Source organism: Halichoeres trimaculatus, unplaced genomic scaffold (assembly GCF_033239565.1).
Source record: "Halichoeres trimaculatus isolate MK-OKI-2021-1 unplaced genomic scaffold, fHalTri1.1 fHalTri1_scaffold_15, whole genome shotgun sequence".
NCBI lineage: Eukaryota > Metazoa > Chordata > Actinopteri > Labriformes > Labridae > Halichoeres > Halichoeres trimaculatus.
The window spans coordinates 33,311,255-33,325,034 of NW_027437193.1; the positions used below are offsets into that span (position 1 = coordinate 33,311,255).

The window sequence follows — 13,780 nt, forward strand, 5'->3', positions numbered from 1 at the left end:
ACACAGCTGGCGTACTTCAGGTGAGTCACAGGGAAGTCAAATACAGACTGATTTAATGTAACGTGTTAGAGTTTTATTTAGCTGTCACACCAAAGTGAGGAACACCTGAGAGTCACTACTTCACAACAGTGCTCTGGAAAGGAAAGGGCAGCAAGAGTTCAGCTAAAACAGGTTCAGTATAGTTACACCAGACCAAACAGAATATCTACATCTTTATATCCCCTCTTCTCTTTGAGAAAACTGTCCACTTTTAACATTGACCCGACCATGCTGACCTTGTTTTATTGTGCTTTTATTGGATCAGTTTGTCTGTCTTGTTTCATGGCTTGGAAATGTGTAATTGAAAAACAAAATTGGAGAGTCTCAGCTTCACCCAGAATCCCTGTATGCCAAACAGTTACACACACACACACACACACACACACACACACACACACACACACACACACACACACACACACACACACACACACACACACACACACACACACACACACACACACACACACACACACACACACACAAGGTGTACTTTCCTCCTCCTCATCAGTGAGATGAAGCTGCTCTGTAATTAGCTCCTTTATTAGTCATTAGTTCCATCAAATGCTAATTAGCTCACATGTAAATTGATGAGCAGATGAATCCCCAAGCCTCCACGTCTCTGTGTAATTAGGGTTTGATTTCTCTGCATGATGAGCAAGACACACTCTGTGTGTGTGTGTGTGTGTGTGTGTGTGCTTGTGTGTGTTGGGGAGTAATTAGAAATAAAAACTGTTTTCTGTAATTACAACATTTTCTGTCTTCTTCTGTACAAACCAACAAGGAGCCCTCGCTGTAATCACAGACACACCACTCATTTGCATTTTTAATAGGGATACTTAGTGTTCCTGTGTGTGTGTGTGTGTGTGTGTGTGTGTGTGTGTGTGTGTGTGTGTGTGTGTGTGTGTGTGTTTCTTCGCTGGCTCAATGTTGTCATTTCAGTGGCAGCTCCAGAACATTCTTGGCTCTGTATCAGATCAGGATTCCTCGCTGCAGGTGCTGGCGTGAGGGTCAGTGTGACAGACAGGACGGGGTCATCTGCAGATGGCTGCTGCTCCTCAACTGTGGAGCTCTCCTCCCGTGCTGTTTCCTGAGCTCAGCTTTGTCTAGGTGAGATTTTAAATAGTGGAGGAGAGCAGGAAGACTAAAGGGGAAAAACCAGAAGAGGAAAAGGATGGGACTGATGAAGGTACGAAACAAACCCTGGGGGAGTAAAGAAGCTGAAGCTAATTGAATTAAGGAGCTGCAGGGTCAGTTCAAAGACACTGAGAAGAGCTGAACGGTTAATTAAAGAAGGTGTTCTCCTTTTTCCTGTCAGCCTACTTTCTGTTTCTCTGCAGACAGGCCGCCCTGCGCTCACTCCTCCAGCTCCGTATGTAGCACACGACCTTGGTCTACTTCAGTCTGATACAGTATGAAGAGCAGCACCTCAGGCAATGCTCACTTCAGCCCACACCCACTCCCACTCCCACAGACAGCCCCACCCCCGGGCTAACAGGCTGACAGCCTGCAATCAGGACTTCACCAGTAACTACCCCAGACCCTCTTTAGCAATCAATAGAGTCAAATCCACCAGGGATTCTCCAGGACCCACTCTCAGGCAGGAGGAGGGTACCTGAACACCTGCCCTCCAAAATAAAAGATCTTTCTCTGTCCTTCAGAATATATGACTCAAACCTGACCTCCAAATAAAACACTTTTATCTGCCCTCCAAAATAAGACTCTAACTTGTTCTACAAAATAAAAGACTTTGACCTGCCCTTTTATCTAAAATACTCTAAACTCTGCAAAATAATAATAATAAAAAAAAAAACTCCAAACCACCCTCCAAAAAAAGACCCTTTTCTGTCCCTAAACAAAAACCTCAAACTTCCCCCCCAAAATAAGACACTGCTTCCCCCCTCCATAATAAGACCCTAACCTGCCCTCCAAAAGAATGGAAAAAAACCTCAGACCTGCCTTCCAAAAAAAGAGTCTTTCCTATTCTTGAACAAAAACCTTCAATCTCACCTCCAAAACAAAAGACTCTAACCTGCCCTCCTAAATAAAAGACTCTAGTCTGCTCTCCAGCAAGAATATCCAGCATGAAGAACAACGTGAACCAACACAGAGCTGGTCACAGGAAGTGAAGTGAAGAAGAGCAGACTGGTGTCAAACTGTCCGTTTTATTCCAAAAAGAAGCTGAAGCTGGGACACATTCCATATTAAGAACAGGAAAAAGGTTAAAATCCTGCATAATTTAAACATTCATTTCACAAAAATAACATCATCCATTATTTATGTATTTATTCAAACAGGTTACAAAAAGCTACAAAAACACTGAAGACAGAAAAATGAGACAGCTGTACACTCCTCCTCCTCCTCCTCCTCATCGCCCTCATCGCCACGCTGCTGCATCAGGTGAACCTGTACGTGTGAGTGTTAAAGAAAACCATTGGATCAAAGCGCACGCACTCACGCACGCAGACACACACAGATGATCACACTCCACATCACAATTAGAAAGTCGGGAATATACAAAGACCAGGAGAAACTCAGAAAAACCTTCTCAACTCTGGCTGACTTGTAGGTGAGGTAGTAGGGCTGGGTGGTATGACCAAAAAATGATATCACGCTATTTTTAAGATGGCAACAGTATCTCTGTATTTGTGTGTGTGTGTGAATGTGTTAGTAGTTTGGTAGTTTTATAATACCAAATGAATAGTATTGTGGATTGGGATGAATACTGCATGGGGACCTTCCTGAACGGGTAATGTGGTGCGGCACATTTTAAGCCAGAAAATCAATTGATGTTTTGAAAACGCTGCCCAAGCTTTCGTAGCAGCACCTCGCCATAGACTGTACATAGAATGGACAGCATTGCTCCGCCTTTTATCATTGTACGGTTTTGAAGCCAAAATACTGCCATCTCAGGCGCCACCATTGTAGCAGTTTGGAGCCAGATGCTGCTCAAGAGAGACGATGGAGGATTCTGGGAGAATCTGAGTGGAGCTGGAAGACAAAAATATATATATATTTTTTTTCTTTCGAGAGTCTAATCACTGCCTGACTACCTCCTGACATATTTTACGATCCCCGAAAAAAATACACGAGAACAGCAGCTGTCAATCATGGTTACACGTTACGTAAAGCCTTGTTTTTAACCTCGAATAACTAATGAAAAAAACTTTTCAGAAAAAAAGAGGACTTGGATACAAGACAGCTAAATGATATCTTCAAATCACCACAACAATCGGACATGAGAAACATTTCTGCGAGGAGTAATATCTTTTTAAAGTTTGACCACAGCCCATCTGGAATGACTGGAAAGCCGTTTTTTTAAACCTACACTGCAGCCAGTCACCAGGGGTAGCAGTTTTTGTCGAGACCTCACTTCGAGCCAAGCAAGCAGACGTCCATTTTATTTACAGTCAATGCACCTCCCTCATAGCGCCCAGCCAGTAGTACAAAGTGATAAAAGAAGAAGACGCCTGCATCCAGCTTCAGTCAAACGGAGAGCATTGAAAACTCCTGGATAAGCAGATCATTAAAGATGGATTTACAGAGTAACACTGTTTTAACAATTTCATTTAAATTTTATCACTGATATGATAGTGTGCTCTGAAACAACAAATCAGTGCCAACCTGTTGCACAGAGGGACCGCGAGAGATGAATAAATAAAAATGCGCTTGCACGTTCACGTCTGTGCAGGATGGTGTGCAAAGTGGTATTCGTGTCGTCGTTTGAATCATGGAGATTTATTGCTGTTACTTCCAGAAACTGCAGGCGCAGTTCACAAGTTAAACTGTTTCAAACTTTAACTCTCTGCTCCGCTGACAGGGTCAGAGCACGCAGCGCTGACACACGGAACCAAGAGTTAGAAACGTCAGCATAGAGGGTTGATGGATGAACGTCATTATCATTTTTAATGACTCGAGATGTGACGAGGGTACGCAGTGGACAGAGGACCCCATCATGTAACTGTGTAACAGGCTCGCGCACATTGAGAGCAAAGTGTAGCTGAACAGCCTGCATAGAGAGCGTGTGGGGAATATGATGAGACATGACAGCCCCCCGCTGTCCCTGAAATCTATACCATCATGAAGTATATCAGACACTGGTTTAGCACCCAGCTCTTTTCTGAACCTGCGAGTGATGCTGCAATCTGTCCTGAGCTCTGATTGGCTGAAAGGATATGAGTCATAGTTGAGTTTCTGTGTGAGGACCCCGGTCAGGATGAACTCTGCGTTGTGGACATCTGAAGGCAAAAAGACAAACATGACATCAGGATAAGTTGATCTGTAACAGAACCACAGTTCATTTCCCAGGTCCGCCTCAGGAAGGAGGTCCAACCTGAGTCTACACTGGACCCAGCCTCCAGAATATTTCTGAAAAACACCCTGGTGAGGAGAAAATGACTGAGGCAATGCAGTGTGCTCATGCTGGGAGTCGTAACTCTTCTCACTGATCCCTTGCTTTGGCTGATCATGGCAAAAACACCATCTGTTAGGGTAAGGATGACTTTTCCACAGACAGTCCACGTGTGTGAAACCATTCCTCCACCCACCTAAAGACAGGAGGTATTGCCCTGTGGCTCTACTCTGAAATCTCTGCCATCAAACTGACAAAAACACACATTAAGGGAACATCAGTATCGTCAGTGGACTTATCAAAACCCAGCCATCGGTTTTCTTTGATCACATCAATTACAAAATCTAGACACAAAAGAAAAGAGTGATAGCAGACAGAGGTATATGTTTAAAAGAGGTGTGAAAAAATATTAATATACGATACTTTGACCTGTGATAAAATATTGATATTTCAACGAACTACTATTTCAAAGAACTACTCTGCTGTGTGTTGCATATAAACTGTATAATAAATATAATCTCAAAGTATATCCAAAATATTTGATTCCTAAACTTGATGATGTGGGTTTGGATGCTGTAAACATCAGTGTTTTCTCTCTGTTGTTGGGTCAGTGAGTTAGAAATCACGTTTGATTCATTTTTTTACAGTGTAGTAGACTGATAAAATAATGATCACAGTCACGGTTTCTGCAATGTCATATTATTTTATGAGTAACATTGGTTACACCAAGTGACATTTCAGTTCAGATCAGTTTGACCAACTGACCACGTCTTTCACCCACTCATTACTTTGCAACATTAGTTTGATGTCACAGAAGTTTAAGTGACAAACTTGATGCACTTAATGTTTTTAAGCTAAGTGTTTGTATGAAACACTGCCTCTGACTTTCATCATTTCAAACACAATAAAATTGAAAAGTTGTTTTCAATAAAATAGTAAACTGTATAGAATATCACAATATATTAGAATATTATGATATTTGACAATTTCCATGGAAATTGTGAGAGATCAGACACACTTTGATATCCGTGCTGTTCTGGGTCCAAAACAATACGTCACCAATATTCACCCACGTGTCATAGTACAGGGGGAGGGGGGCTCGCTGCAAAGCCCACACCCCAGTCAGCACATGAGAACATGTTAAAGTACCGGGGTGTGTGTGTGTGTGTGTGTGTGTGTGTTTGTGTGTGTGTGTGTGTGTGTGTGTGTGTGTGTGTGTGTGTGTGTGTGTGTGTGTGTTGGCTGTTTAGGCAGGTAAACAAACACATGTTTCTGTCTCTTAATGGCATCATCAGCTAGCACACACAGCTGTGTGGTTACCATGGTGATGATGATGAGCTGCCATCAGTTGTTGGAAGTCTGAGCCCCTAATTAACATATAGTGACTCAAGTATCGTGATGCGCATCGTATTGGGGGGTTCTTGCCAATACTCAGCTCTAAAAGTCGCCCCCTGGTGGCTTGCTGCAGTACCGGTAAGTCTTTGAACACTGATAAATACTGAACAATAAGATAAAAATTAATTCATCAAATAAATATGTATTTCTGACAAAGTCACTCAGGTTACAACGTCAAATGTATTGATTTCATGAGAGTGTATGGCCCTAACAATGCTAGCTGAAAAATAAATGTGACCCTTGGACAAATGTCATTGATGGCTCCTGGTACACTCAGACCAATGCTCAGTTTCTGTTAACAAACCAGTTTCTGGAAACAAACCAAGTGAAATGTTTCAACATCATGCAGTAATACTTAAGTGTGAGTTTACCTATGTTCTTCATGAAGTACTCTCTGCACAGGTGCAGGTCATTGTCACAGGAGATGAGGATGATCTCTGGAAGGTTCTGAAATGAAAGTCAAACATGTTTACAGGAACACAAAAACCCAAATCAACGACAGTTTGTCTTCATCACTGTCCCCTTTCTCCTCCTCAGGACTCTGATCCCAGTCATCACTAGGGATGGGTACCTTTCACATTGGAAACGATGCAGTGCTGATGCCTGGTACCCAGCAATCAGTATCAGTACTCAACGGTACCATTTTTTGAAACTTTTGTGTGTTTTTATGTGGTAATAAAAATCATTTTGTCCAAAAAAAAAATCTCAAAGTTTTTCAATTCATCATATTCATTTCTCAATATATAAACTTTCAATGCTGTGTTTATGTCCAGTAGGAAAATTACCTACTCTTCCACTCCCTCACAGTCACAATGATGCGTTTAGGTACCTAAACATGGTACCTTTTGATTTTACGTGAATCAGTAATCAGGACTACAGACAGAATCTGGTGGGTACCTATAAAAGCACCTCAATCAGCACCCATCCCTAGTCATTACAGACATCAGACATCACTCTGTCCACACTGATGATGTGATTCAGGACTTTCCAGGACCTTGTTCTGTTTGTGCTCCATGATCTTCCTGTACGACGGTTGTTTGGACAGCAGCTTCCCTCCAGCACTCTCCAGGATGGACTTCATGGTGCCCAGGCTGGGACACACCCCGGGGGTCAGGTAGAAAAACTTACCCTGCAGGTGAGACAGATGTTATGCTTGTTCTTCAGACCTGTGGTCATACTGGTCCAACTGGTGTCCAGGTCTTACCTTAAAGAGTGGGGTGCTGTGAGCTCTCTTCAGAGAATCCTCCAAACTGAAACTGAACAACTCCTCAGCCTCTGCATCCCTCAGTGTGAAACCCTGCTCATCTACACAGACAGACAGACAGACAGACAGACAGACAGACAGACAGACAGACAGACAGACAGACAGACAGACAGACAGACAGACAGACAGACAGACAGACAGACACACACACACACACACACACACACACACACACACACACACACACACACACACACACACACACACATCAAAAGGATTAGTAAAGGAACAAACAGTTTTGTGTGTGCTCTTCTTGTGTGACTGTTTCTGAAGAGCAGATGATCATTTTTTTTTAGATCAACTCTTAACATCGTCTGATAATGGCTGTAGAATAAGTTTATCACTGATTTTATGTTATTCAACCAAAAAGGAACAAGTCCAGAAGATGAAGTGTCTGTTTTCAGTGCAGCTGTTTAAAACATTCTCTTTTTTTTAACATGAGTCACATGACGTAGCAAAGGGGACTCTCATCCCCTCACTCCATCTTTAGCCAATGTTAATAACAGGTTGTCATGAGAGAGATCCGGCGTTTCAGGTCCTGTTTAATGTGTTTCTTCCACAGTGTTTTTGTTTTGACCGTTCATTTAGATGATTTAGATGAGTTTGGAGTGATGGATAGAAGCAGAAATACTAGCTTAACAGGACGTCCAGTCCACTTTTTCAGACTCCATGGAGTTAGCTTTGGTGCTCTGATTCATTTTCGTGAATGTGAAGAGACAGGACTTTATTTCTGCATTGGTCACAACCAACGCAGTCAGCCATGGAGCCCATTTTTCCACGGGCAGATTCTGAGCCTGGTGATATGATGGAGTCTGTTTCATAAAGTCTATGGATGGAGTTCAGGATGGGATACTGAAGCCAGGTCCAGGTGAGATTGACACGGCTGCTGTCCCTTCAGCCAACTGCAGCTTCACCACCAGCAGCAGCCTTTAGCCCAGCTCCCTGGATTTGTCAGAGATTCAGCCTGAGATTCAACCCAACGGAAACGTGAGCTGAGCACTGTAGCTAAGTCTTGTTTTTCTGACTCTGGATCAGTTGATAGACCTCTGATAGACCTCTCTGTCTTTCTCTCTATGGGCTTTATCATGACGGCTCAAAGCGCGTTGCTTTAAGACCAGTTCTTACACCTAATACTCATTTTTTAAGTCAGTGTATCTGATTTAAACTTAAAACATGCTGATGTGAACACAGCATTAGGCTACATATCACTAGCTAACAGCGCTCACTCACCGGGACACCTGCTCCGTTCTCCTCTGGTTCTCCTCACACCACAACTCCTCTGCTCTCCTACGGCAGTAATTCCTGCTGATCCTGTCCTGTTCCCTAACAGGCTCATAAATATAACCCTGAGGACCATCATATGGATAGAAATACAGGTTTTCTTCCTCTTCATTGACAGGAGTGACAGTCTGATCCATTTTTTTTTATTTTAAACAGAGGCAGAGGGACTCCCAACTGGACTCCCAATGAAGAAGTAGAAAAACCTGTACTGAAATGTCTCCAGGAGAGCCTGTGGTTAGGTCTATCAGGAATTTCTTTATAATATAACTTTTAGGTTATTTTACTATCAATTGATTGACTGTGTCTTTAACTTGCAGTATGCCCTTTGACCGTGTTCAAAAAGTAATTAAAGTTTAATCATGATAAAAAACAATAAAAATTAACTTTTTCACAGCAACATTGAAGTCACAACTTTCACAGGTGGGGTGGGCGTCCACTCTGTCAATGTCAGTCAGAGACCAGTTACAACAGGTCCAGCTGATTCATGCTAATGATTAGCTTAAGTATCATCAGAGTGGAGGAGTTCATGCTAACACACATCTTTCTATTTGAAATGGTTCATGCTGAACTGACTCAAAAAATGAAGCCCGGTTTAATGCACACATGTGAGTGGAGTCTCTACATTTACACAACCTGAGCCTGACAAACAAAATACACATTCAGACCAACGTACCAAGGAAGGTGTGGCTCCTCCAGCTCTCCTCCAGCCACTCGGGGCTGACGATGTGTTTGACCACAGACATGGCCGTCAGGAACTTCACTGTGCGGGTCACCTTACTCGCCACCAGGTGAGTCACCTTCTGACTGCAGTCTGTCACCTCCCCTCCCAGCGAGTGCAACCTCTGCAGCAGAACATGCAGAGAAACACACACAGAAACACACACAGAAACACACACAGAAACACACACAGAAACACACACAGAAACACATCTTTAGCTCCCTGGATCTCTGTTTACCAATACCTGTGTGGATTTTAAGCCTGCATCATGTTGTCACAGGTAACAGTCACACCTGTTACAGGCATCAACTGATTCTTGTTGACAGAAAATTTTTCCATTCTCCAGAAATAAAAACCTGTCTTGTCCTGCTTCTGTTTTCACTTGATTCTTACCTCTCACACACACTGGACAGTGTGACAGTTTACCCTCTCTGTGTCTGCCACATGAATAACCCAGCTAAGTTCCTGCTCAAGGTGTGTGTGTATGTATGTATTTGTGTGTGCGTGTTTACCTTGGTGTACTGCTGCACCTGTGCAGGTTCAAAGCCTGTGAACATGACTCGAGGCGTGGACTCAGGAGGGAGCTTCTTACTGGGAGACTGGACATCGTCCAGTCTGAAAACACACACACACACACACACATTATTGATTCAGGGGAGACAAGGTGTCCAGGACTGCTGGGGTCTGAGCAGCTGTTTGTCACTTACCTCGCTTTCTTGCTGGCAGGCTGGTTAGAATCACTGATCCTCTGTTTGAGCAGCATCTGCAGGCTCTGAACACACACACACACACACACACACACACACACACACACACACACACACACACACACACACACACACACACACACACACACACACACACACACACACACACACACACACACACACAGTTTACAATGTTGCTTTTATCTTTTGTTGTAAGGTGGCCTTGGGTGTCATGAAAGGGGCCCTCAAATAAAATGTATTATTATTATTATTATTTATTAAAGCAAACAGTTGGTCTCTTGTTGTTGTGTTCTCCATGTTTAGAAACCTTTATTTTGAAATTCTGTTCTGCAGAGGGAGTGGTTTCCTCTTCTAATATCCGCAGGTTACCTGTGTTAGCTGTGGTTCGTTGTTACCTGTGCAGGAGTCACTAATGATCTTAGATGTGTTTTGCACAATTATAGGAATTTATATTATTGCTTAAAGGTCCCATATTATGCAACGTTTCAACAAGTTCAAATAGGTCTCAGAGGTCTCAGGACAATCAATTTAAAGTTTTCTTGCCTCAAAATCCAGTTATTTTCTGGACTTTAGCCACTCTGTGAATCCCCTCTCCTGAGTGCTCCCAAGCTGTTTCTGTGGGTGTAGCTCTACATGATAATGAGCTGCCCCATCCACACCTCCTTCACAACTTCTTTGGACGAGGGTGTGGCTTTCGCTTCCGGTAGCATGGCTGCAGTGTTTACACAGAGTGTGTAGATATGGCTCATAGAAGCTCCGTGGTTCAGTTAGACCAGTTTGATCCAGAGTCTGACCCAGAAGGAGAGGCGCCTGAAGAAATCCAAACTCTACGGCTGCAGCAGGACGTTTCTGAGTGGTTAGTAACAAATATTATGTGTCTTGATATGCTGCTGCAGTTACCACCAGGTAAACAAAGCCAACATTAGCAGCTTGGTGCTAACCAGAGTTATATGACCATACCGAGCAGAAAGAACTGTGTCCAGCCTGGACTGTTAGTTTCTCAAGACAGTACCATGAGGGACATCTATCAAGCAAACTAAACTGCAGCGGTAACACAGACATTAGTGGTGACTGTGGTCTTAAGAGTCCATAATAACAGCTGAGAGTGCGTTAGCTACCCTGTAGCACAACATTAGCTCCGCCGGGGGCTACCGCAACAAGTAGTCACATCCGTCCAAACGAAACAACGTTGTGTATATAAAGCTAGCTTCACGTGAAATATATGTTTATATATCTTCTCTTTAATATCCCCCTGATATTATTTACTCATGTGTGCTAATGTAGTGTAAGGAAACACAGTTACAAACCGTAACTCACGTTAGCTGCCATGCTGAAACCACATTCATCAGGCTAGGTAGAGCATGTGTTGAAGCAACACAAATTAGTAAAACTTACAGCTCCCAGGTATGTGGCTGAGTCACAGACAGTTGGTACAGATCTATGCTTCAGGTTCTTGGTGAATCCTGCTTTGTACTGGCCCTCGTTGAGAAAGCAGTCCAAAGTGAAATGGTGAGCACACATACAACATTTTAGGAGTTGCTGTGGGTGCATCTTCATCAAAAATAAAATTAATCCACTGCGTCTTCAAAACCTCATGAGATGGAGTTAAAAAAAGACTTTTGTGCAGCCAACAACAGAGCAACAGCAGTGCTTTGCTTGTAGGGATGGGTACCGAATTTGGTACTTTTTTGGTACCGACCAAATTCTGTCAAAAGTAGGGATTCATGTAAATTCAAAAGGTACCATGTTTGGGGACCTAAATGTATCCTTGTGACTGTGAGGAAGTGGAAGATTAAGTGATTTTTCATACTGGACACGAACACAGCATTACAAGGTTATATGTTGAAGAATACATATGTCAAATTGAAAAGAATTTAAATTTCATGATTGAAAAAGTTGATATTTTTTACCACATAAACACACAAAAGTACAGAAAATTGGTACCACTGAGTACAGATACCGATTGCCAGGTACCGGGTATTGGTACCGTATCATTTCAAACGTGGAAGGTACCCATCCATATTCGCTCGTACCTTCGCCATGTTTATTTTACAGCAGCAGCCAAGCAGCCAAGGTGAAAAACATGTTGCACAGAACGAGCAGTACAAGAGGTGGCCCTGGAGGAGTTACTTTTTTTTTTACTTTTGCTGTGCATGACGTCATGCAGGGCAGATCTCAACTCCGCATGTTTGAGCACACATGTCCTGAAAGCAAACTTTGTCTGGAGCAAGCAAGAGAAGGAGACAATAGAATTTTTTCATATGGGGGGTGTTTGTAGACAGGCTGGGGACGCATATTACTGTTACAAAACCAGTCTAAAGGGAATTCTGCATAATATGGGACCTTTAAGAAGGTAATTCTTCATTTGTGTGTGATCTATGAATGCTGGGGTGTATCTTCCAATAGGTAAGGTTTCTGCAGACTGTGTTTTTTGTGCAGTCTATTTCAACTGCGTTGTCTGTGCTGTCTGGTCTCACTGTGTTTTTTGTGCTGTCTGTTCAGGGCAGTCAGAAGAACTGGAACAATACACTGCTGACATTTAGAGAAAGCCTCATTACTTTAAGTTAAAAACCTAACTTAAACAATAGCTCAAAACTCATCAGGTCTGTGGTCTCTCATGTGAATGTATGTCACTATGTATTGATATATTGATCTGTTCCTTACACAACAAACCAGAGCAGAGAGGAGAGCTTTCCAGACTCACCGCCAGAGACTCAGGGGACACTTTGATGGGAGATCTCCATGCAGCTGCAGAGAAGGATGCAGAAAAGCAATAAATCCTCTGAACTTTATCACATCAGAGCGTTCATAAATACTGTGTGCTGAATGTCAAAGCTACCTGACATCATAATCTACAGCTGTTGCTTCAGCCTTGAAAACCTCATTAATGCTCTTTACTGAGACCACCCCACCTGTCCTAACTCTACCAAACACACCCTGAGCTGGTGAGGAATGCTCCCTCTTCTTCCTGTTCCTGTATAAAAAGCTCTCACTTTAATTCATGGAGGATGGAGAACATACCAAGCAGGTTCTGGACCAGCTGGGGGTTTGGTACCAGGGGCTCTGGCAGGGTGTAGTTGGAGTATCTGCTGTGCTGAATCTGTCTAAGAGGCTCAAAGTTTCCCAGCAGGATGTCACACAGCCACTGAGCGTTCACACACGGGATCTTCCACTCCTTGGCCTTCTCATACTTCAGTCCACTGGGTCTGCTCACAGAGAGATCAATCAGTCAGTCAACAATCATCTCCTAGATTCAGAGTGTCCTCCAGCATGTGGAGCCAGGTGGACACACATGCACACACAATGAGCATGGTTAATATTTGTGACTTAAATTCCTGTAGTATGTGGGGCACTCTGAGAGAAGTGGAGCAGGTATAGCGTGTAATGTCATGCGTACCAGAGCGAAGCCAATCAAGACGCGAGCTGACTCAGCCGACTGACTGAAGAGGAAGTAAGAAATCTATCTGTAATACTTCAAACGACTTTACTCACCTCCAACTTGCACTGTTATTCATACAGCCCATATCCCCACCGTCTCCACAACCTTTTCCATAAGCCCTTTTTCTTTTGTTTTTTGCTTTTTTTAAATTCTAGAGTCTGAAAAAATAAACATCTTTGTTTTTTCCCATGCGTCTGTCATGTTTGTTTACACCACAGTCACATTTTACAACACAAGATTTAGATCCCAACAGGGGGCAGGATTTCAAGGTGGATTTAGTATCAAGATAGGATCAAGATGGCGCCGCGGATGGTCGCCTTGGTTCTGCGCTCTCTTATACTTTGTGCATTTTTGTGTGATTTTAGTGCACTCTGCTCTTCTTCTCTGGTCATTTACACCAGGGAAGAGCTCATTAACATTGGCCTGACATCTGCTTCAACTTTTTCACCGGTTTTCACTGAACCAGGGAGTTTTGCAGATGTTTTGGTCGGAGGAGCAGCAGCTCTGTATGGAGTTTACAGAAGACGCTAGCGTGGAATGTGAGCAGGCGCTCTGTATTTTAAAC

The 13,780-nt window shown here is 43.1% G+C and overlaps 1 protein-coding gene across 1 annotated transcript in view; it reads right to left on the minus strand.

The window, feature by feature from the left end:
* Positions 1-2,195: 2,195 nt before the first annotated feature.
* Positions 2,196-13,780, minus strand: part of paxip1 (PAX interacting (with transcription-activation domain) protein 1) — a 28,011-nt gene continuing 16,426 nt past the window's right edge. The window contains exons 14-23 of the mRNA XM_074689201.1: positions 12,798-12,982; positions 12,481-12,524; positions 9,756-9,820; positions 9,561-9,663; positions 9,004-9,172; positions 6,990-7,090; positions 6,780-6,914; positions 6,157-6,232; positions 4,217-4,277; positions 2,196-2,451 (exon numbers count right to left, since the gene is read on the minus strand). Of these exons, the coding sequence (XP_074545302.1) occupies positions 2,436-2,451; positions 4,217-4,277; positions 6,157-6,232; positions 6,780-6,914; positions 6,990-7,090; positions 9,004-9,172; positions 9,561-9,663; positions 9,756-9,820; positions 12,481-12,524; positions 12,798-12,982 (955 nt within the window). The 3' untranslated portion in view covers positions 2,196-2,435. The remainder of the gene's footprint in view (positions 2,452-4,216; positions 4,278-6,156; positions 6,233-6,779; positions 6,915-6,989; positions 7,091-9,003; positions 9,173-9,560; positions 9,664-9,755; positions 9,821-12,480; positions 12,525-12,797; positions 12,983-13,780) is intronic.